The following is a 25,060-nucleotide window of genomic DNA, read 5'->3' on the forward strand; positions in this document are numbered from 1 at the left end:
ACCCAGAGGGTGGTCAGGCACTGGGACAGGCTCCCCAGGGCAGTGGTCATGGCCCTGAGCCTGCCAGAGTTCAGGAAGCATTTGGACAACACTCACAGACAAGGAAGTGTGGCAATATAAAATATATTCACCATATAATAGCACAGACACCTTCGTTTTTCAGGGGAGAAAGTGTCCAAGCTGGTAGAAGTGTTTAATTTTTTTTTTCCACAGAAGGGGCTTTACTTTTCCAACGTAGTTTTCACACAGGTTTTCAAGGCGCAATTTCTTAGATGCCTCCCTCTCCAAAACAGATTTGATAAACGATTCTCACTTCAATATAAGGACTTTCAAAAGAATGACGATTGCTCCATTTCAAACCTCCTGGGACAGAAACAAATGCTGTGCTTCCAGCAGTTGTGTCCCCACGCTGCCTTTCCAGTCCACTGTCATTCATTAATCTTTAGGAATAGTAATGCCATAAATCCAAGATGATAAAAGCTGCTGAGTGACTCCTAAGTTTCTATTCCCCAGCTGGCAGTAGTTGCGCTTCCTCCTGCAGATTCAGAGAGAGCTTGGTTTCACTTTCTGGTTCCTGTTATTTCAGTCACACAACACAAGGGCTGGAGCACATAAAAGGCAAGTCACAACAACAGTGAGCACTTTGGCTTCCAAGCTACCTTCAAACAGGTAGAGAAAGGAAAGCAAGGAAAAAGAAGGAAGAACATGAGGTAAGAGAGCAACGTAGCCTCTGAATGCTGCTTTTTTGCTGTGCTCTTATGCTATGGGAATGTAAGTTTATAATATGCATAACAGAAAGCAGTAAGGGACTTGGAGAACTCAAGCATCAGAAAATATTTTGTAGAATATTTATTGGAGGAATGAAAATTAAATGAGGATTCGATTGGATGCTGTAATGTTATTGCTTTTTCGGAACTGACAATCAGGAACGCTGTGTGCAAGCAGTTCATGGATGAAATGCAGGCTGCAGTAGCAGCCGCTGACCAGCCAAAAGGGTGGTTGGCACTGATGCAGCTGAGAATTTACTTTCTTTTCTCTACCGCTGCGAGGACCAGCAAACAGTTCTGGATTGCAGTCTGAAGCAAAAGAAAAGTGATAACGTTTGCTGAGGACTGTCATGCACACACAGACTCAAATAGGGCAGAGCCAGGATGTTTATGAGAACCTAGGAAATTGCACTCACAAACTAAGCATTGAACTAAGCTAAACTGTATTTAATCTGCATCACAAATCCTTTTGGGGGACATTCATTTCCAACAAATGTCTTTTCATGAAATTACTCTCCACTGTTGTTTTCATCCATGGAAATTTTCTGTGTTCTCAGCTGAGGCAACAAAACAACAGGTAATGCATAATCACTTATTTCATTTTCACAGAATCATGTAGGTTGGGAAGGACCTTCAAGGTCATCAAGTGAAGCCATCAACCTGACGTACCAAGTCCCATCACTAGGTCATGCTCCTTAGTGCCACAATTTGAACAATACATTTCAATTTTGATTTGAAGGGGACTACTTAAATGCTTCAAGCTATTCTTGGACTATTTTTGCTGATTTGGCAGCCAGTATCTGTTCTTCCTTGGTGTTCCCCAGGGGACAAAGGTTTATAACAAGGTAGTGCTCACAGCAGGAACTTGCTCTCACTTCCCCTTCATCCCAGAAAAAATGTAATTTCCTACAGAGTTTTTTAATTAAGAACGGTTGTTGATATCAATCAAGAATCACTTAGTTGGAGAAGATTACTTGATAAGGGCAAAGAGGTCAGTAAGACAAACTTAGACATTAACAGCATTTGTAAATACCTATTTTCTCTAGTATCTGTAGTACTGCAGGTGGTTTGGGTGGGAACTTACGTTGTTTTGTTTTCCCCCGCATCCTGCACTTTGTCCCAGAGCCAGCAATACCTGCTTCCCAATTCCTTCTTGACTTATCTCCTCAGAATTTTCCAGTCTTTCCTCTCACTCCTTTTTCTCCCAAAAGACACTTCCTCTTTCGAAGTCTTTTTTTTTTTTTTTTTTTAATGTGACATTGCAGCGGCACAGCAGTGCATGTAGCGCTGTGCAGGTTTGTAGATCCTCCTGGTTTTACAAAATGGAGAACAGAGCAGTCTTTCTAACAAAGGAGGATCTGACCAAGACGCCAGTACTTCTTTAAGGAAGGGCCTAATATGGAGTAAAGGTGTATCATTGGTAGGCTACATGATAAAATCTTGTCTGCACACCCACAAATGGGGACAGCTAGATGGGGGAACTCGACAAATACCCTGCCTTGGCTGCTGCCAGACTCATCCAAGGTCCTGATATTGTATCCTCACACACATGGAGAAGCCCAGAGACACAAGAGCAGCTGGGGGCATCCCACTTTTATTTGATTACCTCTTTTAGGTGGGCTTCAGCAAACTTTCCAAGCAGGGTAATACATTTCTGAGGCTCAGGGGAGTGCCAACCTTACACTAGAGACCAGCCCTCCTCTATGGCATCTAGACCACCAGCTCTTTGGCTGTGTAAGAGGTGCCCTCAGTTCCACTGGCAAAGAGAATTACTGAAAGAACTGCTGAGCTCTCTAGACTTACGGCGCCCCACAGCTTTGGCTTACTTGAACTACTGTTGACTAGCGGCACCAAGTGAGGTATTGCCTACTTTTGAAGTACATCATGCCCAGTTTAAAAACATGAGTAGCAAAAAGTAAATTGAGTGTAAGTAATCTTTTCTTTGATTTCTTCTAGTACCATTTCCAATAATTCCTTGAAGAAGTCCCTGCTGCAGCTAGAATGTTATTTTACATGGACTTTGCTGAAGGAGGATGTAGATCTCGATTACCTAGAGGAATCAATAATTGATCTGATTGATATTGGATTTTATGAAAATCTCAGAAATTACAATCTACTCTCTTATGTATGTCACCTAAAGCACTCAAACAAGGAAGCCCTGGAAAATCTCCAGAAAGCTGAAGAATTTGTTCAAAAACATCATCCAAATGAAATCGACATGAAAAGTCTTGTTACCTGGGGAAACTATGCCTGGATCTATTACCACATGGCCAGATATGAAGAAGCGCAAGCTTATGTAAGCCAAGTGGAAAACAGCTGCAAAAAACTTTCAGGTACTGCTCAGTTGAAGATTCAGCTTCCAGAAATCTATGCTGAGCAAGGGTGGGCACTATTAAAGTTTGGGAAAAAGTACTATGAGAGAGCAAAGGAGTGCTTTGAAAAGGCTCTGAGCAAAGAACCCAACAACCCAGAATTTAATGCTGGCTATGCAATAGCAGTGTATCGTTTGGAAGAACATTCTAATGGAACAAATGAAGAAGCAAACTCAACTGTGGAGATCCTGAAGCGTGCAGTGGAACTGAATCAAACGGACACTTTTCTTATGGCACTACTTGCATTAAAACTTCGGGAGTTACGTCAAGATGATGAAGGGGAGAGATACATTGAAGAAGCAATGCAGAAAACCCCCAATCTTCCTTATTTCCTGCGATATGCTGCCATATTTTATAGAAAGAAAGGAGAAGTGGACAAGGCACTGGAGATTTTGAGAAGAGCCTTAGCAGTGACACCAAAATCTATCTTTTTGCGTCACCAGATGGGAGTCTGCTACAGAGCAAAGCTGAAGCAGTTGGAAAGGGCAGGAAATCCACCTCAAGATCAAGTGGAAAAACTCACTCAAGAATGCATTTTTCATTTTAAAGCAGTGATTGACCAAAAAACAAAATTTTGTTCTGGCTATACTGACTTAGCAGTCATGTATGCAAAAGCAAAGAAGTATAAAGAAGCAGAAGAGACATTTCAGAAAGCATTTCAGATAAATACTCTGACTTCTGATGAAAAACAATCACTATGCTACCGATACGGATATTTTCATCAGTATTGTAAGAGATCAGAATCTGAAGCCATTAGATATTACAAAGAAGGGCTGAAAATTGGAGAAGATTCTTATGAAAGATATATGTGCAAAACTGCCCTCAAAAAATTGTTGGGAGAGAGAATTCGGAGAGGTTTAGAAGATGAAGTAGATTTTGGTATACTTGGACTCATTCACCAGCTAGATGGTGAGAACCGAGAAGCAATTGAGTGCTATGAGAAAGCCATTGAACGTAACCCTGACAATGAAGAATATCTGAGTGCATTATGTGAGCTACGACTTTCCCTCTCAAGCTGAAGCCCCCAAAATCCCTTCTCAAAAAAAAAAAAAAAAAAGCACATTTTATGGTTGAAGTTATAACCAGATTTTAAGGTTGAAGTTATAACCAGATGAAAAACCTGGTACCACCACCTTCTGGTGATGGTGTAGAAACTGTAGATGATGACTGGATGATGATTGTGCATTTGCTTGTTCGTTCACTGCTAAAGAGCATGCTTAGAAAGAATAAATAATAGCTAAGCAATCTTAGCCTTCCGTACTAATACTAGTATAAAGGTTGTCTTTGAGTGATGATCTGTAGGACACAGCTGGAACCAGATCTTACCTTCTACTGAGAAAAAGATCAGGGAATTATGCTATTTCAACATTTAACCTATCAATTTGAAAGGCATGCTGATGCTACAATGGACATTGCTGGTGCATTTTCAAATATTAAGTAAAGACTCTTTTTGTGTCATTTAGAAGAAATTTGTGTTGAAGACTTGTTCAGATTACTACCTTGTGTGCTGTTTAACATAAATGACCACTGTTTAAACAACCACGGTTTGTCTAGTTTACTTGGAAACTTAAAACGTGTATTATTGTTGTGAACTATCAAAGAGCATTGCATCGTCCAACTGCTGCTTCTAGTATCTCTCCGCTGACCAACGCTCATGTTAGTAGATGAAAGAAAGGGAAACATCCTTTCAAAAAAGTAAAAGGGATAAAGTTTGGGCAGGATATGGAAAAGTCAGGAGATAGCCCCATTTATTTTCCCAGACTCTTGGCAAGGCTGGTTTCAGAGATGCTCCCCCAAAGAATTAAATTGTGCAGAAAATAGCATCCATATAGTTTACCCAAACTGGCACTCTTGGGAACCACTAGAGCAAACGTCTGGAGTGGAAGGAAAGGCAGCGTCTGAGATGCCAGAGAGATGGTTGTCTGTGGCCACATTGTGAAACAAGCCAGGGACGGAAAACACGAGCAATGTACTGAACCAGAAATGGAGCACGGAGTGGAGCTGGAGAACTGGACAAATGGAAACCCGAGTGCAAGGTGCAGGTGGGAGAAGGGCTGGGTGAACACAGAGCACGCAAGAAGGGAAGAAAGGGCTGAGAGGACAGTGACTAGGTTAAGGAAGTGATTGTCTTCAGATATCTAACTAAAGGTATTCACAGCTTGCCAGTCTAATTTCACATTACGTACCTTGGCATAATAGATGATGGTGCTTGGCAAAATTAATACTACACTTCCAGAACACTCCTGAGCCCTAGCCAGTCGTGTAGAACGAAGCCAGCTGGTGACAGAGCCCACACACCAGGTTAAGGTGCGCATTGAAGTTTGACAACAAGCTTCAGAAGATGTCAGAGCTTCAGCCACACATATGGCAGCAACACTATCCAACTGCCAGCACTTGAGCAGCCTGTACACATGCCCCTGGGAGGATGGGAGGGTGGGCATTTCTGTTCCCAGCCCCCCTGGAGCCTTCCTGCCCCCCGAGCAGCAGCAGGCCCCGTGCACAGACAGGACAGTGTCCTACAGGAGCGTAAAACGTGGTGCCAGGCAATGAAGCATCAAGGAACCTCTCAGCTCTCTGAGAATCTTTTATAGCACGAGCAAAAGCAGCCAGGAGCATAACAGTGTGCACAGCACACTCAACCACACCTGGGACTGCTAACTTAACAAACTTAACCAAGTCTGGCCTCGTTTTCCAGCCACCTGCCAGCTTTTCCTCTTACAAACAGCGGCGGCCCTACCTAGGGAAAGGGGAGGGAGGGAGGAGAACGGGGAGGACGGGAGCGGGACTGACACACGGTGCTCAAAGCTCGTGGGTACAACGGCAGGGCTGAAGTCAGGAACTGGTGATTACCTACGGTGCTGGGCTCAGCTGTGGGGCAAAACGGTACACGAGGTGACCCCGCTACGCTGCTCGGTCTTGAGGTTTCTCACGTCAGCACAGTTTCCATCCAAGCCCTCCTGAGGGCAGCAGGGAAGAGACGAAGGGACGGGTCGCGCAGGCTCCCGAAGCCCCGGTTGCACACCCCTGCTCCTCTCCACACCCTGCCGCCCCTTTCCCGGGAAATACGGAGAGGCAGCGAGCTATTTCGGGCAAAAAGGCGAGCCTGAAAGGCTCGATCTTCATCACCGTGAGCGATCCTCATCGCCTCCCGCTGGGTGGTGCTGCGGCACCGCCACCCGCGCCGCCCAAGCCCAGCGGGCAGAAGCGGAGCGGCGCCGGAGCGAAGCCGGCTGATCCGCGTGTGAACGCAACTGCCTCGCTGCAGGAAAAAGCGGGGGGGGGGGCTAACCCTGCACGAGGCATTCGTTTATGAGTCCAAATCACCTCCTAGATCATCTAGGAGACTGTACTGGAATACATCATAAGTCACTTAGCAGAAAGCATTATTTATTGAGGTGATTGTGCTTAAGGACTTCATCGTGCTGACCAGGAGGTGTTGTTACAGCTTATCTTAACCATGCCCTTTCTTCCCAAATAAACTTGTGACACTTCAGAAAGCAGACAAGGAATATTGGCAGTATGAAGTATATTCACCATATAATAGCACAGACACCTTCATTTTTCAGGGGAGAAAGTATCCAAGCTGGTAGAAGTGTTTAATTTTTATTTTTTTTCCACAGAAGGGGCTTTACTTTTCCAACACAGTTTTCACACAGGTTTTCAAGGCGCAATTTCTTAGATGCCTCCCTCTCCAAAACAGATTTGATAAACGATTCTCACTTCAATATAAGGACTTTCAAAAGAATGACGATTGCTCCATTTCAAATCTCCTGGGACAGAAACAAATGCTGCACTTCCAGCAGTTGAGTCCCCCGCTGCCTTTCCAGTCCGCTGTCATTCATTACTCTTTAGGAAGCCCTGTCAGCATCCTGCATCTGCGCAGGCAAGTGTCTGGCTGCCACCCAGGACAGAACAGCTCTGCAGGCCCCACCAGCCGGGCACTGCTCAGCACTGGGAGTTTGGGGTTAAATTCAGACCCGGAGCTGTTGGGCAGCTGGGGTTTGTAGCAAGTGACATCCCAGGAGGGATGTCAACAAGCCTCAGGGTGGTTTTGCCTTAGCTCACCTTTGCAAAACTGGGGCTTGTTTGTGGACTCTTCATTTTATGCAATTGCTCCTAAGCACTTTTTTGTTTGTTTGGGCCCCATTCACTGGATCCCTAACTACCCTGCTCTTCAGGACCTGCTCATTCACTCCATGAGGGAGTAAGTGCTAAATCCACGCATTAGTTGCCCGACCCTGAGGTACTTTTTGCTAACATGAAAATTCAGCTTTCCAAAGGTACAACACAAGACTAAACACAAAGCTGAAACAGCAGAGCTGTCCAAAGGCCTAGAAAAAAAAATATAAAACCAATTAAAGATCATATTCTGCACTTACACTGTGCTTTCATGCACTGCATGGAACACCTGGAACAGAGCATTAGCACGGGCAGGATTCATCTGAATGCTCTTTCCAAGCTCGCATCCATCACTGCTCAGTGGGCTGGTGGGAAAGCACCATGTTGTCCTGGCAAATTGTTCACAGCTTTCTCAGGTGTCTCTGCCTACTGCTGCGCTGTGCTATGCCAGCCTACCCTGTATGGACAACAGCCTGAATATTATCGTCCCTTAAAAAACAAACAAACTGTAACTGTACTTCTGGAGCATGGTAGTGGTAAATGCTTTGAGTGCAGACAACTGAAGTCAAACAATTTTAATATGTTATATTTGAAATATGCATGAAAAATAGAAGAAATTGATACACATACTATTCATATATATAAAAAATACATTATGACCCCGTGGGTGTACTCCTGATCTAAATCAAATTTGTGAACAGCAGCCTGTGTTGCTTTCCCTTCTGAGGCACAGAATGGAATAGGACACCAATAGCAAACATCAAATATACTGCAAGTGATTAACAAAATTACTAGCATAGCATTAATAAAACTTATCTGGACTCTGATCAATTTGCTAGTGAACAGAATACAGTTTTATACAGGATCAAACAGAAAAGATTTGCACTTCAGAATGTGAAGTTCCTCCATCTCTAACAGTTTCGCTTTGGACATGTAGAAGCATCCCATTATTCAATAAACCATCATATCAGTAATTTACCGCCATGAGCTACATTCAGTCTCTAGGTCCCATGAATCAGCCAGCTGCAGTACATCCCTAGCACAAGTAGCAGGAAATCATCAGCAAATCACAGCTGTTGCTGTCTGGCCAGCCAGGACAAGTGATCTGATCAGCTCTCCAGTTGGTATCAATGAGTAATTTGCACCACCTGAAGATATGTCTCCTGGATCCAAAAAGGGACAGGCTTGCCATTGCAATATGCAGGAGGAGCAACTTGTCTGTCAAGATCTTCTTTAGTAATAGCATCTGCGGTGGGAGTTTCTCAGTCATCTGTTCCCAAAAATTAATTTTTTCAACAACTAGTGATTTTACAGGAGGAAGAGACTCTGCATTTGGAAAAACATGAGCTTCTCCTCCCAGTCTCCTGGGCTGCCTTTGGACTTCTTCCAACTAATGAAGCTAGAGCAGGTTTGTCTACCAGCACATCTAGTCTCCTGGTACAGATTTACTCCTCTTCAGATGGCTGAGCAGCCACAGCAACTCTTCGATCCACCCAGAAAAGATCAGCTGGAGGATCATACCTGGAATGTCACTGTTTAGAAATTCATCCTTTAGAGGTTTCCAGGAGAAAGAAAAAAGAAAAAGAAAAAAAAGAAAAAACAACAGTCACCTCAAAGTTTTGCTGTAGGGGGACTAGGAAAGTAGCTCAAAAACCACATTTGAAATGAAGTTGCAATGTATGTACAAGATGCAGGCACAAAGTAAAAATTAAAGCTGCTTCAGAGATACTTTCAGCATTAATCACAGCTTCCTGGCAGATTTTATAACAAATAGCTTTGGCATTTGAAAGAGTTATTGACAAAGAGTTTAATGAAGACTGATAAATGGAGAGGTTTCTCAGTGGCATGTGTTACTCCATTGAAACAATTGACTGGAACACCAAAAAAAATTATTTCATTAATACTATTTTTGAAATAATTTAAACATTATTGTTCAGCTTTGGTGACTGATTACTTTGTATTTTTCTTTCATTATATCTGATTACCTTTTTTGAGATTACCTTTGGAGTCAACATATTTCCTTAGAAATAAATCTGTCGACACTTGTATCTACCAACTCTCTTTACTTTCAGTCTAGCTTTGTTCTATTACTGCATTAACTTTCTATTCTGTGTGTAGATTTTAGCCTACCAAAACCTGACATAAAAACCTAACAGAGATGCCTTGTTTCACAGAAGTAGCATCTTCAACAGTGCAACACAATGCAGCCCCCTCTGTCTCAGTCACAGCTGCACAGCGCTGAATCTTGACGGTACTCGTCATCTGTTGCTATAGCTGCTTGTATCCACAGCCAAAAATTCAGCATCCTTTTGGTCTAATTCTCCAGTGACAGAGTAAGCTATTGCTCCATTTGTCCAGATGTGATGTTTGCTGTGGGTATCACTGGTGAGTGACCTTAAATGCGTTCTTTTGATTTTCTTTGCCAGTCTCGCAAAACACAGTAACGTTGAACTAAATATCATAGAAAATCCACACAGGAGGAATGACGCGGTGTAACTGCCCGTTGTATCCACAAGCCAACCTGTACGAAGACAAATCATGTTTTTTTTCAGGCCTGACAGAATTCTTATAATTTGGAAATCCTGTGATCAGCAGCACTTCTGGAGTTGTATCACATATAAACGCCATCAAACAAGACAGGTTTACATCGCCATCACTATACCTTTACCTCCTGGGGCTGGGGGAAATTTGTCCACAACATCAGCAGGCAGATAAGTTTATTATGGGCCTTTGTTTGGAAGTCAAACCCATGAGAAAAAGCACAGCAGTCATCGCCACGATACTGCACAGACATCTTTCAACCACATGGATTGAACCGGTCGTCTTTAGACGTGCTTAGAAAAGCCACAGGATTAAATACGGTGTACATGAGATCCTCTTGACTGAAATAGCTAGCAAGCTATGCCCTAGGCTCATGCATCACTTCAAAGTATTCCCTTTTGCAGTAGCTTTTGCTACAGAAAATTAAATTAAAAGCCTCAGAAACAGAATCCAATTGGAAATTGATGTGAACAGCAGAGATGTGCAAGACATATTTATACATTTGAAAAAGATCTCTGACCTTCTGTAATATTCAAAACTGTCAAGATCTTTCTAAAGAATAACAGGAGTACAGCTCTCATCATTACTTCACTGCAATGAAACTGATAGGGGAAAAGATGGTTTGATATCACAGGGATGAGTTTGTGACCAACAGTAGTGAAGCTGACTCACTCACTGTTCAAAGCAGTTCAGAGATTAAAAAGATTAAGTCCTCTAGATCAAAAAAATAACAAAACCAACAGCTTGCAATGAATCTCTTTAGCTAGCATTTTCAAAACTGTATGATTTCAGAGAAATCTTTTCTTCCATCTACTTACACAATTTCTTACTTATGTGAAGTGATAATGTAACAGATCTTAGAAGCCAGATTTCATAGTGTTTTTGTCTGTTTTTTGTTTGTTTTGTTTTTTAATTTCAGCTTACTCTATATGTAGAAATCATTCCATCAAGACAGAGCTTAAGTGGATCTCAGGTCTTATGAAGGTCTATGTGTGTTGTTTCCCTGCCCAGGGGCTACCTGCCCATTCAGTGTGTATTTCCTATCCTTTCCTATTACATCTCACCAAAGCCTACCTTCATTTCTTCCGGGGAAACTGAAAAGGAGATGACAAGGCACTTTGCATCGTCTTCCCACCAGTCCAATAAACACACCAGAGGAATATCATTTTGACCAATTCAAAGGGAAAAATGGGGACTGTTACTAATATACTCAAAATGTTGAAAAACCTATAGCTTGAAAGTTAGAGTAAATACTGTACCACAGCTTTTAGTCACTAGTGAGAGAGAAAGAAGCTGCAGGAGAACAGCCCAGAGCCAGTGGCCAGGCCCTTCCCACCTGGACACCACAGAGTGCATGCCTGCACTTGGCCTACCCTATGCTTCACCCTTCAGTACACAGTTCCACAGACAGAGAATGCTCTGTCAGAGGGTAAAACATGAGATGCTCAAAAGCTTCCAGGAAAAAAACAAAAAAAACAAAAAAAAAAACAAACAAAAATTTTTTCAAAGAAACCTTCCATCAAATTGTAAAATGGTAATTGCAAGTGACAGTAAAATGCTTACTATGACATTGATATCTATTTTTGTCCAAGTCTAGACTAAATGCCAGACTATTCTGCTTTGGTCAACAGTTGAAATCAAAGTAATGATATGATTATAGGAAAGTCATTTGTGAACTGACCTGCAACAGGCGGGCTCACTAGATACGGTATGGCATGCAGAAAATACACAACACCCAGTGCTGATGATAAGGAAGAAGTTCCTACTACATCTGCTGTCACAACAGGGATCAGCGTTACATAGGCTCCATCAAAGTAGCCAAAGGTAAATGAGAAAGGCACAAGCAAGGGGAAGGTCTGGAGAACTGGCAAGAAAAGGCAGCAGAGGCCATCCATTCCCACAGCAAAGAGGTAGCAAAAGTGCCGGTACTTCTTCAGACACCTGCAAATTCAAAACAGGAAAGAATTTCACTGGACACAGCATTTCGGTCGCTATGCAGCACTTCAGTCTCTCTCTCTCTTTCATATTGCTCAAATTTAAGTCCAACTTATTACCCCGTCTTCAAGATGAAAAGCTCAACCAGTGAGGAGCTTGGCTGAGGAAAGATACCCCGCTACAGTTGCAAAAACCCCTGGAGAGCAGCACCCCACACTGTTCTTAGACCTGCCCCTAGTGAGAGGAGCCGCTCAGCTGCTAGGATTTTGCAGCCCTCTGAAGTCTCAGTGTTCAAAGCAGTATTTCAGGGGCTTTCCAGCTCAAAAAGGTGCTCTCAGTATTATGCAAAAAATGCTAGAGTACATCTCTCTCAGCTTCACATCGGCCCTTAAATGCTGGAGTTAGTTTAGCCAAGTGAGATGGCAATTCCTCTCTCCCTGCCCCACAAAACCAATGACTGATTTTTCCTACAAACCAAATAAGCACAAAGAATATTGCATTCTTTAGAACCAAAACATCTCTTAGTTTAGCCAGATGCCGCAAACAGATGTCTCGACTGGCTGAGTCAATAAAGCATGGTGAGTTCTCTTATACTGGGAAGTGTATAACAGTTTTAGGTCAGTCCTGAGTACATGCCTGACAGTGGTAGGCCAGACCTCTGTTCCTTTTCCATCACTTCTGCATCTCTCCAGCAGCACAAAAGAGATGGAAAGGCACAAATAGTATCATCCTCTAGGGATTACGTACAGAGGATCATGCTTGATATACCTTGGGCAAGAGGTTACATTTCCATAGTCAAATGCAAGAGCTTTTAGCTTTTCACAAACACATCATTTCTTGGGTTTGGGGGAGGATGCAGTAGAAGCCAATGAACTCCAAAGAGACAAAACCATTAAACAGCAAGCGTTTCTGAAAGTTTGATTGTTCGTTGTTTTTCTGGAAAAGTGACAGGTGCTACAGACAACATCGATAATGTTAACTTTTACGTGCATTACACCCCACTTGGATCTAGCCTCCCATCGGATAAAGCTTGCATTTCCTTAGCCGTACGCCATTACCTTCTGTCTGTTAGCCATCCAAAGGTGATGTTACCAATGATATCAATGACACCAAGTATGGACATGAGGAAGGCAGCCTGGTGATGGCTCACTCCAACGCTCAAGGCATAAGGCACTAAGTAGACAAAGAGAGGGCTGCAGCCATACGCCATAAATAAAACTGACACTGCTAGCACCATGAAGCCTGGCATCAGCAAAAAGTCATATTCCTTCCATGAACAGTAGCATAAACACTCATGCGACCATGCTTTGATTAAAGGTGAACAGATGGACATTCGCTTTAGGTCTTGTTTCTGAGCTTCAGGGACATACTCCTGTTCAAGAAGCCCCGGAGCAGTTTTACGGTCCTCCTTAAGGGCGATAGGCCGCATCAAGGCACCACAGACGCAGAGGTTTAGAACAAAACCTCCCAGGATGAGTAATGCCCCACGCCAGGAAAACTGCTCAATTAGGAGTTGGACCACGGGGGCCAGGATGAAGGTACCAATTCCGCTTCCAGACATGGCTATCCCATAAGCCAACGCTTTCCGCTTGTTGAAATATTTGCCCACCATCGCGATAGCTGGAGAATAACAGAGTGCAAACCCAAGTCCTAGAAGAGAAAGCACAGTGCAGATGGCTTAATTCTGAGCACGACATATGGAACACATTAAATTAAACCACACAGCCTACTTTCATCAGCACCAATGAATAGGAAGCTCTTCCTGACATGCAGCCCAGTCACAGTGTGGAAAGAAACCAGGATGATTCCCTTCTTCCACCATCAGGGTCACTGACTCGACAAATCTAATGGATCATTATAAATCTATGATAACAAGGCTCAGAAAGGAGTGATGGGGTGCATTTAACAACAAGAACAAGGACTATCAATGAATATCAGAAAAACAGCATGTCAGTTTTTCCTGGATACCAGATGAGGACTCATGGATACCAGATGAGGTCTCATCCCAGAGCCTGCACAGACACCGGTGTGGGGCACACTGGTCTGGTGAGGCAATGCTTTGTGTTTCAGTCTACTGCAAACCCAACCATTAATTTTCAGGTCTCAAAGGCAGCACAAGGAGTTAGACTCTGTCACTGATATCCTGCACTAAACATGTTTTAGTCAGCTAAACTAACTCAATGCAGCAGCTGGTTGGAGTCCTGAGCATTTATAAATCCCTGGGTAAAGGTACAGAGGGGAAAAAAGCCTCAAAAGACAAAGCCACGTCCAAGTCAGCAGACAAATAAAATCCATCTCTTGGAAGAGACTGTGGTCTCTGCTGCAGAAACCAGAGAGATTTTAACCATCAAATACGTGCACCGATACTAAAACATGCATTTCTGAATCAGACACTGAAACGTGTTCCTGACTAGGGTTTTGGAACACATCCTACATTCGGGTTAAAAGGGTCCCCATGGCTTCTGGCAGAACTTGCCAGCCAGGGAGGTAATCACCTGTGCCATAACCGGCTTGCAAGGTTCTCCTCAAAGGCCTCCTCTGTGCTGGGCAGGCGCTGCGCTAAGTGGATTAGAGGGGGCAAGGGAAGGAGACGGCAGAGCAGCTGTGGCAAGTATTTTGAATGAGTTGGCAGGAGAAATAGGTCCCCAAAAGCCAAAAATGTCCAGTGAAAAGTGGAAATGCAAAGTTTGTGACTGAAAATATTTCCACACCTTCTAGGGTGAGCTCTGCTACCTATTGTCAGTCCCCCTTCTCATCTCTGCCTCACTCTTCAGTTTCAAGTCCTGCATTTTTATGGACCTTTGTCAGTTATGTTCCTACCTCCTCTCTGGGTTGGAGCATCACCACTAGCATTTACCAACAGTTATCTCTACATTAATCACTCCCTACAGACTAGAAGTTAACTGCTCGCAGAATGGACTCTTTACAGCCCCATCTACAAAGTGCAATTGCTTTTCCACCCCAATATTCGTTGTGGTTTTCACTAAGGAAGCCTCAGCAGCATTAGGGTGGTATGTGGCACAGCCCTTTTGAATTACAAGGAACCTTTTTATTCGTTATGAACACATTTGTCAACAGATTAACATTGTAATGAAGGAGCTACATGCACTATAATACAGATTTTTTTTTTAAATAAGCTGTTGGCAGCATGTGAACTGCAGTAATTCCGCCACCTCCTTACTAAACAGCAGGGGACCAAGTACAAGGGCTTATATCACCGTGGCTACCAGGTCAGTATTAATAATGAAGGAATGTCAGTGTGACCATAGGCACCACTAACGTTCCTCAGTTCACAGCAAACACGGGATAATTGGACAGAGCAAAAATATCTGCTATCAACATACCTGAACGCAAATGGAGGAGCTGCTACAACAATACTATCAGCCAGGGATGTGTTCGCTTTTCAAAGGGAATATAATGCAGATAAAAATAAAGTCCACAACTGAGGTACTAGGTATTCACCCAGGGCTACTCTGCCCACCTAGTCCTTTTGTTTTGATTTAAATTTCATTTTTTAATATGCAAATATTTGGGGGCACTCTAGAACCACTACCATAACAAAATCCTCACAAATCACAGGCGAAAGAGAAAATTTTGTGTGTATCTCCTGCAGCAGACGTCTTTCCTGACCTCCCATAATTTCACAGCTTTTTCCCATAGTCTTCTCTCTAACAACGTTAAAGAGATGCTTTTGCAGCATGCAATATTTGGGCTGTACAAGACCCACTGACTGCAGCAAGAGCCCCTTTTTTTACAATGAGGGGAACAAGCCTCAGTATCTCTACTGACCACTGCTGTGGCAATATGACATGGAGAAGAGATCACCACTCTTTAAAGGAAAGACTATCATTTTTTAACATTCCTGTGTCGTTTTCCTGACTGGACCAAAGGAGCTGAGTGCCTCCTACCTGTAAGGACTCCTAATGATAAGTAGAGATGTTCCAGGCTGGCGGCGAAGGAGCTCAAAATTAGTCCAGTAGATGCAAGCAGCCCTCCTAGCATGATACCAACTTGGCAGGATACATGATTACTGATTAAACTCCCAAGTGGGGCTTCAAAGAAACAAATAAAGCTGGTAGTTAATAGCAAGTCCTCAGACATAGTTCATTGCAACTAACATCAAGGGAAAGAACGCAGCAGGCAAGCAGGGGAAAGTGGTGATCACAGCAATGCAGGGTGGTCTTTCAGCATCCCTTCCTATCAGAATGGTGTGAGAATCAAAAACCTTCTAAAATTATTTTCCTGAAAGTCAGGATAAAACTAAAGTTTACAGTAGCTTTTTCAGCAGATCAAAGTCATTACGGGACACAGCTATTCTGAAGTTTTCAGGGTCAAGAGAGGCCACAGCAACAACCGGATACGGCCCACGCTGTTCTTTACTCCATTCTTACAACTGCAGAGACCTTCCCCAACATGCGATCTGCTCTTCAGACTTCAGAAACTTCAGGCGTCCTTCCTGCTTGCTCTGTGCCAGACTTAGGTGTAAGAGGTCTCGCATCATTTGGACCATCTCCAGAGCCACCAAACCTGTCCTGAACTTTTTCCTACAATAACTGTTCCCAGGTCACCCTGCCTCTACCAGGGGGTGTCATCACCAGCCCTCTCCTTCTCTGCTACCTGCAATGCCAGGACAAGCTTATCCTCATCTATCTTTTTTCAAGATATAACCTGGCTGATGCAGAAGAGATGCTATGTCTCAATTCGGCTGTGTCCCTATGCCCTCATGGCTATTCTCATGGATTAACCCCTGTATGGCAGGATTAAAGCCTGAATTTTCACCTAATTGTATAATTTTGAAGTAAACCCATAAGAAACTTTAATACAGTTGCTGAATTGATACATACTATTCTTAGTAGCACAGAACTTCTTTTTAAGGGAAAAGAATATTTGTAAATACAAGTCTGCTAAAATGATGATAATGTGACACGATTCGAAGGCTAGAAGTACAGACTGTGCTAACTCTCAAATATGATTCCAATCAATAGGCAACAGAAACACGTGCTCAGTTAGCAGCTCTCAAACACAACTTGTCCCACTAGACCTTGACAAAAGTACATTTCTGGAAACTTAGATCATTTGACAAAACAAAATTCTGTTTCTTTTCTGTAGTATGAAGACACTCCCTTCCTGCCCAACTATGCTGAGGGAAGCAGCTTGGTTATACCAGACCCCAGAGAGTCCGCAGCAACCATGTTTCCCAGCCTACTCCACTGGCTGATGGGTGTGCCAAAACCAGATGGAGCTGAAGAAAAAGCAGTCACACTTGTCGTCAAAGTGTAATACACACCACAGAGCATCGTGGCACAGTCGACAATGGAGTGGATCCAAGCTGTTCTGGCATAATCCTGCCCAAAATATGCCTGGAACTCCACAAAAAAAATTGAGATGCACCTAGGAAAGACAACATGAACAACAATCTGTTAAACCTGGGATATTTGCCTCACAGAAAGCAGTCTCATTCTTCAGCAATAAAGAGAACCTGCTTGAAGGTCTTCTCCAGCTCCCAGGAAAATTAAATCTGTGGTTTGTCTAGATCCCAGCTGGATGGACATTTTTAAACAGTTGCAAAAGGGTATTGGAAATGAAGATAATTAATACATGAGACAAAACATCAAATGGCACATGCAAGTTTAGTAATCCCAACAGTACTTTATATAAAGCACTTTGGTTAGTGTGATTCAACCAGGGAAGAATCCTTGCTTTGCACTGGCAACAATGGAATCACAAAATGGCGTCCAGCTATGATCCTAACAGGGGAATCAGGCTGATTTAGAACCTAATTCAGATAGATTTAACTAATTGAGAGAGATTACACTGTGTCGACATTTGCATGCCACTTCTGTGCTATTTATCCCAAGATCCTAGACTTCAGATCCTTAAACCTGGCAGCTTTATTTTAAAATATGCATTTTTTTTAGTAGGAAACACTGCATTTATATTATATTGACTGTCCAAGAAGATGCTGTGCCAGTGCCGCTCCCTCCCCAGGGTGCCTGTCTCTCAGCTTAACATCCACGTTCACAGGAACCAGGCTCCTCTGTCTCCAGCTGACAACAAAGCGGCCCAGCAGCAGCTGTGGAAGCCATCTCACCCCAAACACATACATCGTGTTTGTGCAAGGCAGTGGTCTATTCCTCTTCTTTCCATTTTTGAGAAATATTTCTGAGGGGAAAAAAGAAAGGGGTAGTGCCACAGCAAGACGGAGAGACAAGCAGCAGCCCCTTTACCTCGTCACGGCCCTGGTACAGATGGTGACCAGGAAGCAGCCGGCAACGATCATCCAGCCCCAGCCGCCATCAGGTGGGCCACTGCGCGGGGCCATGGCGCGGTGCGGTGACGCTCCTCTTCCCCACCTCAGGGCCTGGGGCTGGCTCCTGCCACCGCTGCTCGCTGGGGCAGCCCGGCCCGTGGGCTGCTCGCCATCTGCAGAAAGGGAAGAAAAACAGGTAGACAGGGGTCAGGGTACGGAGCTGTGAAACCACACTGCCTGGCTAGGAAGTGCGGCTTTGGTACATAAAGGTGAGGCTTTCCTTTCAAACACAGTGTACTGAAATGTGTGAGAAGCAAGACCACGTCACCAGAATTTGTCCCCGTGTCTGGTATCCCTTTCCTCAGGGTAATTTCCTCAGCAGTTGCATCCTACCACGACAGGCTTTTCCCCACAGATGTCACAGCATGTACAGCCAACTCACTTTGCTGGCGCCCGCCACTGCAGCTCAGTTACGTTCAGTGGGGCTCCACCAGCACACACTAGTCCCTGGCCTGGACTTTATTTTAAACTGCAGTCTCTGTTCAAAGCAGCTATACTTCCCGGTACACAGTTTAGTGCAAAATTCACTTTTAAGGGAATACAATGTGGAATTCACCGATCTATTCTCCTTAATCACCAGTGATAGGACCCATGGGAATGGTGTCAAGCTGCGGCAGGGGAGGTTTAGGCTACACATCAGGAAGAGGTTCTTCACTGAGAGGGTGGTCACACACTGGAACAGGCTCCCCAGGGAAACAGTCAATGCACCAAGTCTGTCAGAGTTTAAGAAGTGTTTGGACTGTGTACTTAGTCATGTGGTCTAAAATTTTTGGGTAGACCTGTGTGGTGCCAGGAGTTGGACTTGATGATCGTTATGGGTCCCTTCCAACTTTGGATATTCTATGATTCTATGATTCATATAAAAAGAATTCACCTTTGTATGAAAAGTGAATATTCCTTGTAAAAATCAGAGTAGAACACAGCTCTCTGACCCAAACCAGAAAGGTTACCCAGAGCTGGCCCTAAATATCACCACAGGTGAGCCTTTGAGAAGTATTCACAAGCTGCCTTCCCCCAAAATATCAGAAGGTGCATTGCAAAAAGCTTACAAAATTATTGGGAAAAAAAATGTACACACATTGCCAAACTTAGAAGTGAACAAACTGGGAGAAAACAGAAATGCCAAAAAAAAGCAAGCAAGCAAACAAACAACAAAAACACACAAAAAACCCACAGCTGAGCTTCATTTCTTCTAGGCTATAAATGATACCCTGAAACAATGCTGTACAGGAGGATCACTGGAGTCTTTTTAATTTTTTTAAAAAGGTTTGGTAGTCTTCTGATTTAAAAAGAGTAAGAAGCTTTGTCCTAATCTACCCTCTTGGCTTTCAAAGCTGATCGCACAAGGCATAATCAAGAGCTATAGGATAAGGTAAGTCAGTCTACAAATGTTAAGAGCAGAAAAACTACATGCAGTTTTCAAAGGAAGAAGTTAAGTCCAAAAGGACTGTAGTATGAGGCACCTGAACCATTTGTAGCCTCACAATGACGTGTGTGTTTGTCAACACTTCTGAGCAGTGAAGGTATGCTTGAAATAGTACCCCTGAAAAATATCAGTGGATAAAAAAAACACAAAAGATAGCAAAATTATACGAAATTACCATCCAGTCCCATAAGCAGAAAAGACCACCATTAAACATAGCCAGGTCTTCGTGTATTCCTCAAGTACCATTTATTTGTGCCTGTGTGCTCCTCAGACGGTAAGCTCTCACTTATTTTACTTGAGGCCAAAAATCTTGTATACTACTTGGAAAGAAGTCCTATTTTGTCTTTGTATAATAGGCTTTGCTAATATTTATTTACAAGTAAATATTTGTATAAAGCTTTTAATGATTCAGAGACCAAAACTATGCCAACTATAAGCATTAGAACATGCACTAATGCAGTTTTTATTATACTCTTCTCCTCTATTGTCCCAAACATCTGTTTCATTGTAAGTTAAACAGTGTAATAAGGTTTTTGCAAGGTTTGTATTCTCTGTATTTATATGGTGTCTAGCACAATAGGGATCTTCATTGCAGCCTGAAGTACTATCCCTATATAACACGCACTAATGAATTAGAAGAGAGCTCACTTATGATAAAAAGAAAATCTCTAATGACCAGTTTACTCATCACTTCCATGGCTCTGGCAAGATACACATTGCTCCACTCTGCCTGATCATGTAAGTGCTTCACTCTTTATAGAAAGGATAGGTCACATCTCAAATGGGACATCTGACATGGCCACAGTTTGGATCAGGTAGCAATGGTCACAGCAGCTCAGAAAGATCAAACGAGTTCACAGTTGCAACTATCACAGCTTTTGTAAGCAGCTCAAAACCTGGTATCTCATGCATGCTCTTAAGTGACTGTAAAGGGTCCCGGCTTTACAAGTTCATTCCCACAGCTGATAAGAATAAAACACACAAAGCAAAGGAGATCCAAATGAGTTTAAGATGTCAAAACTACATCTTCAAGGTGCTCGATTGCTTTCAGAGTGGAGACGGGACAGCTTTCATTTTCTGACACAACTTTCCAACATGTAGCAAAATTTGCCTATGTAGCTGACATAGCTTTCTAAGCAGCCTTTGCAGATGTCCACATGATCCAGACGACATCACTGACCTCCTCACAAGCCTTGTGACTTTTTCCTTGAAGTATAAAGTCCATTTTTTGACTTTACCTATTTGCTTCAAGACAAACAAACAGCACTACACGGACCAGTGCATATCCACACACTTCTTCCTCACTATGTTCTGAAACAAAATCTGACACAAATAAAACACGCTCTGCCTTGAGGAAGCGCACAGACAAATAGAGGAGGAAAGGTAAACCAGACGGGCTAATGCAGTAAGATAAGAAAGTATGTGTGTAGGCAAGGAAGTATAGTATTATTCAAAAAATTTGTGTTAAAAGACCATTAGGGAAGCTGAAAAAGCGTGCAATCAAAGGTTACAGGATTCCAGGCACATGATACAGAGGACACATCCATGGACTTGCTACCTGATGCCCACATTTTGTATTTGCCCTCCAGCACACACCGCAGATTTGTGAGCAGACCATACATCCTAAGTGCTGAATCCACCCATATGACACAATTTTGCAGGGTGTACTTTACTTTTGGAGTGCGCTGACTTGAACTAATGACTCATTCTTGATTTTTTAACTAATAGGGTCAATTCTGCATCCCTGTCTGCATAGCTCCAAGCAGCAACTGTCTGATGGTGAAGGCTGTGTCATTACACGATTCTTCATTCTGGATCAGTAAACGACCAGGGCATAAAAAAACAGTACAATTTGATGCAAACAACAACCACATCCCTGTCTCCCTGTCTATGCAGATGGAAAACAACATTCAACACTTTCATAGATACCTGCTTCTAACCTAGCCACAAGAAACGCAGATACCCAATCTAGCATGAAGCCAGAGTGTCACAGACAGATTATACCCTGGTTTGGCAACGAAGCCTCCAATTGCAACATCACCCTGACAAATTCATTTGAACAAGCACAGCAAGTACCAAGCAGCAACCACACTTTGCATCCAACACTAGGGGCCTCAAAGATGGATTTATTACAGGTTTAATATGTTACGTTCAAATGCCTGGGTTATAGAATAGCCCATGACAATCCATGTCAGCTGCCTGAATTAACAACACACTGATAAAGTGCCAGTGATTTTGCTTGAAGTTTTGCTGGCAATCACAAGTACTGCAGTTTGGTGGAGTTTGCAATAAGCACATTATACACCACAGAGGGATCCTATGCGATTCAGACATACCTCTGCAGCACTTTTGTAGTATCTTGGCAAGGCAGGGATTCTTATTTTGGATCTGAGCAATATATTTTGCTGCCCCTCCTGGAGGGATGAAAATTGTATTTCAAATTCTGGTTATTAAGGGTGGAAGAGGAAGTTCCAGAAATGTCAGATGAGATAACAATAACCCTGATTTATTAAGTATGTTGTAATAAAGTAGAAATATACACACAATCTTTCAGAGGATTCAACAGTCTCGAAATGGAAAGCCCTACCTATTTTTAATGCACGTACAGCAAGAGCAGGGTGCTTGGTCCCCAGCCTAGGTCCCTGATCCAGCTTCCCAGGCAAGCTTCAAAAGGGTCTGAGACCCCAGTTAGCATTTTTGCTGTATGTTAGCGCACTTGTGAAGAATTTGATGACATATCAGGCTAAGCAAATATTGATTAGGTATTTGGTTACATGATCACTTGCTGTTATTTTCAGAGATCCCTGCCTGCTAACACACACACGTGAACAGCAAACATTTAACGAGGCTACCAGCAGCTGAAAACAATGCCATTATAGGAGTTGCCTGGCAAACACAACAACAGGCCACCCAACCTTCCCACAGCAGGACCTGTGCAAACCGTCTCCTTGACTTCACGCTCCCTTCAGGGAGTATTGTGCCTGTCATACCACAGAACTAATAGCTAAGCTGTTAAGTTAAATAATCACCTGCTTTCTCGCTGTGCGTGCCTAATAAGCACTTAGTATGGCATTCTAACAGATTTATGCCCAGGTTAGAAAACTTCACTGGCTCACACCCTGACGCTGTTTTCTAAGTTTCTATACCATGGACAGTACAGATTGCAGACTCTGCACATACTTTATCTGGGGAACCATGTTCTCCTCCCTTCCCAACCCTACCTTAGTTCACTCTAGTGCTGCATCTTTCCTCAAGCTTTCTGGTGCAGCATAAGACCCGAATTATCTATCTGTTCAACCTTTAGCACTATAAGGCCTGATCCCCACTTGCAGTCCTGGCTGCTCTTATAACACACCTCATCCGCACATAAAAGCTCCTGCTGCTTGATCTAGCTGAAGAAAGCAGGGTCAAAAGAAAAGCTCATGAAAGAGCTCTATTTGTTTGCACCCTTTGTCAGGTAATGCTCAGTCGAGCACTAAATAAATACGCTTTGCCATGGGTTCACAGAAGGCAGCAGCAGGGTGAAGGTGGCAACCAATCCTGCTGATACCTAAGGAAGCCCCAGTTACCCTGGCAGCTCACAGAGCAGTGACTGCTTCCGACATTAATGCACTAGGCGCATTAGATGCTAGGAGCATTAGATGCTCTCCCCCTGAGAGCATCTCCCCTGCCCTGCCTGCTCAGCCAGCAGCAGAAAGGAGTGGGCGAAGCTACTGAGAAAGTACCAGGTTAATCCTGCACCTCGCCACGTGGTGCCTCCTGCAAGGGAAAGGAGCGCAGAAATCCACGGCAGCCTAGCAACTGCCCTGCGCAGAGCCAGCTGCTGCTGACCTCTATAACATGGGAGCAGACAGCAAAGCCTTCACTGCCCCCTCCGCCCACCGCTCCTGCCACTGCAAAGACCTTTTTTAAACAAACTTGCTGAATAACGGTGTTGCTACAGCACGAAATGAAGGCGATGTGAGCAAGGAAGCATCGCTGCTCCAAGGAGCACCGGGTGCGTTTGTGCTCGTCTGTTTGGGGTCAAGCTGCGTGACTTGCAGCACTGATGTACCTGGGCATCACCGTCACCTCAAGAACCACCACCTAACCTGCTGCACAGCCTGCAGGCTCTCGGAAAACGCGTTGTTTTGAGCAGGCAACGAATCCAGACGAAAAAGCAGGCACGCTGGCAGAGTGCCCACAGCGGGAGCACGCAGCCCCTGTGCCCAGCCTGGGCTCTCACCACCGCTGCTTTCTGCTCCTCCGCACCAGCCTGGCTACACAAAGTTAAAACAGCTGCACGTTAAGATGACTTTGCAATTCCTTTCAGAACTGCACAAAAGGATTTTTGTAGTTTATCCCAAAGGAGTTGGCTCAAATCTAAATACCAGCATAAATAAGCATAGGATTCAACAAATTCTTACCTGTTTGGCACTACAGAAACGCGCATAACACAAGAATTTTCTTTCTGGATCAATGTAAAATTGAAATGCATAAATATACATACTCTGTAGGTGCCACTCACTGCCTTCACAGTAATGATGGTTGAGCTGGGCCTGAGAAACTTGTGCCAGTCTGCGTATGAATGCCAGGACGCACTTCCAGAGCAGATTTATTCACACAAAGGAATTTAAACTCTGTTTTTCTTGTGAACAGCAACATACACAGCTTTCAAAGTCACTTGGAGAACATTCGTGCAGACGAATTTTATGAAGAACAAGTATAAAGCGGCCGAGGCACAGCTGGAGAAAATCCATTAATGCTTAGACTGAAAGGTAATGGAACTGTGGATGTTTGCTACATTTACCCTATTCACCGAGCTCCAGGACAGTTTTAATATTTTCCTATATTCACCCTATTTACATAGCTCGCTAGGACAGTTTTACTGTATTTCTTATTTATCCTTAAGATTGTACCAAGCATTATTTGTAGGCTTTTGCTACGTTTATATATGTTAACCTCTTGCTTTAATTTTCTCATTTTCTGTTCCTTTTTCTCCAACTGCTGCACCTTTAATAAAAATAAATAAATAAATAAAAACAGAAGAAAAGAACTACAACTGAAGAAGAACAGAAAGGGCACAGAAGGTGCAACAAAGGATGGGAGAGGGGGAAAAAAAAAAGAAAAATGTTTAAGAACAGCGAGAAACATTGCCACAGAGCATGTACAATGGACAACGAGATGTGTAAGGTTAAATATTGCTGAGGCCAGACCCCCCTTTCCCCACTGAACAACGTTGTCCGTCCGTCTGTCCCCCCAACACAGGCTTGCCAGCCCCTTACCTCATTTCCTACACGTCACCAAACACAGTGGAGCACATTCAAAGGGGACACAGTATTTGATAGGAGCCCCGAAGATGCTGACAGCTGCACAAGTGTCAACTGCATAGTGTAGGAAATGGCACTTCTTCAGCCTCCTTTTGCCTTTTTTCCCCCCTAGCAGCTGCATACCATGGTAGGCACTTCAGTCAGCGGTGTGGCAGCCAGCTAAACTCCACGCTGTTCTTAAATACAGGGGAAGTAAATGCTCTTTAATTTGGTACAGCTCTTAGGATTCAAAGGTTATTTCTAATCTAGTATTTTTTTCCAATAAAGACCTGTCCCATTCT

At 43.5% G+C, this 25,060-nt stretch overlaps 2 protein-coding genes across 9 annotated transcripts in view; one reads left to right on the plus strand and one right to left on the minus strand.

Moving 5' to 3' along the window:
- Positions 1–559: 559 nt before the first annotated feature.
- LOC121072816 (interferon-induced protein with tetratricopeptide repeats 5-like) lies at positions 560–4,678 on the plus strand. Its single transcript, XM_040562857.1, has 2 exons — positions 560–710; positions 2,724–4,678. Exons 1-2 carry the CDS (start codon positions 706–708, stop codon positions 4,156–4,158), a joined length of 1,440 nt encoding a protein of 479 aa, XP_040418791.1. The 5' UTR covers positions 560–705; the 3' UTR covers positions 4,159–4,678.
- The window catches only part of SLC16A12 (solute carrier family 16 member 12), a 44,275-nt gene continuing 23,348 nt past the window's right edge, over positions 4,134–25,060 (minus strand). For all 8 annotated transcript variants that reach the window (XM_040562852.1, XM_040562855.1, XM_040562856.1 and 5 more), the window contains 6 exons: positions 17,962–18,157; positions 17,022–17,125; positions 15,643–15,786; positions 12,793–13,384; positions 11,481–11,740; positions 4,134–9,779 (listed from right to left, as the gene is read on the minus strand). In XM_040562852.1, the coding sequence (XP_040418786.1) occupies positions 9,517–9,779; positions 11,481–11,740; positions 12,793–13,384; positions 15,643–15,786; positions 17,022–17,125; positions 17,962–18,056 (1,458 nt within the window). In that variant the 5' untranslated portion in view covers positions 18,057–18,157 and the 3' untranslated portion in view covers positions 4,134–9,516. The remainder of the gene's footprint in view (positions 9,780–11,480; positions 11,741–12,792; positions 13,385–15,642; positions 15,787–17,021; positions 17,126–17,961; positions 18,158–25,060) is intronic.

Source organism: Cygnus olor, chromosome 7 (assembly GCF_009769625.2).
Source record: "Cygnus olor isolate bCygOlo1 chromosome 7, bCygOlo1.pri.v2, whole genome shotgun sequence".
Lineage (NCBI taxonomy): Eukaryota > Metazoa > Chordata > Aves > Anseriformes > Anatidae > Cygnus > Cygnus olor.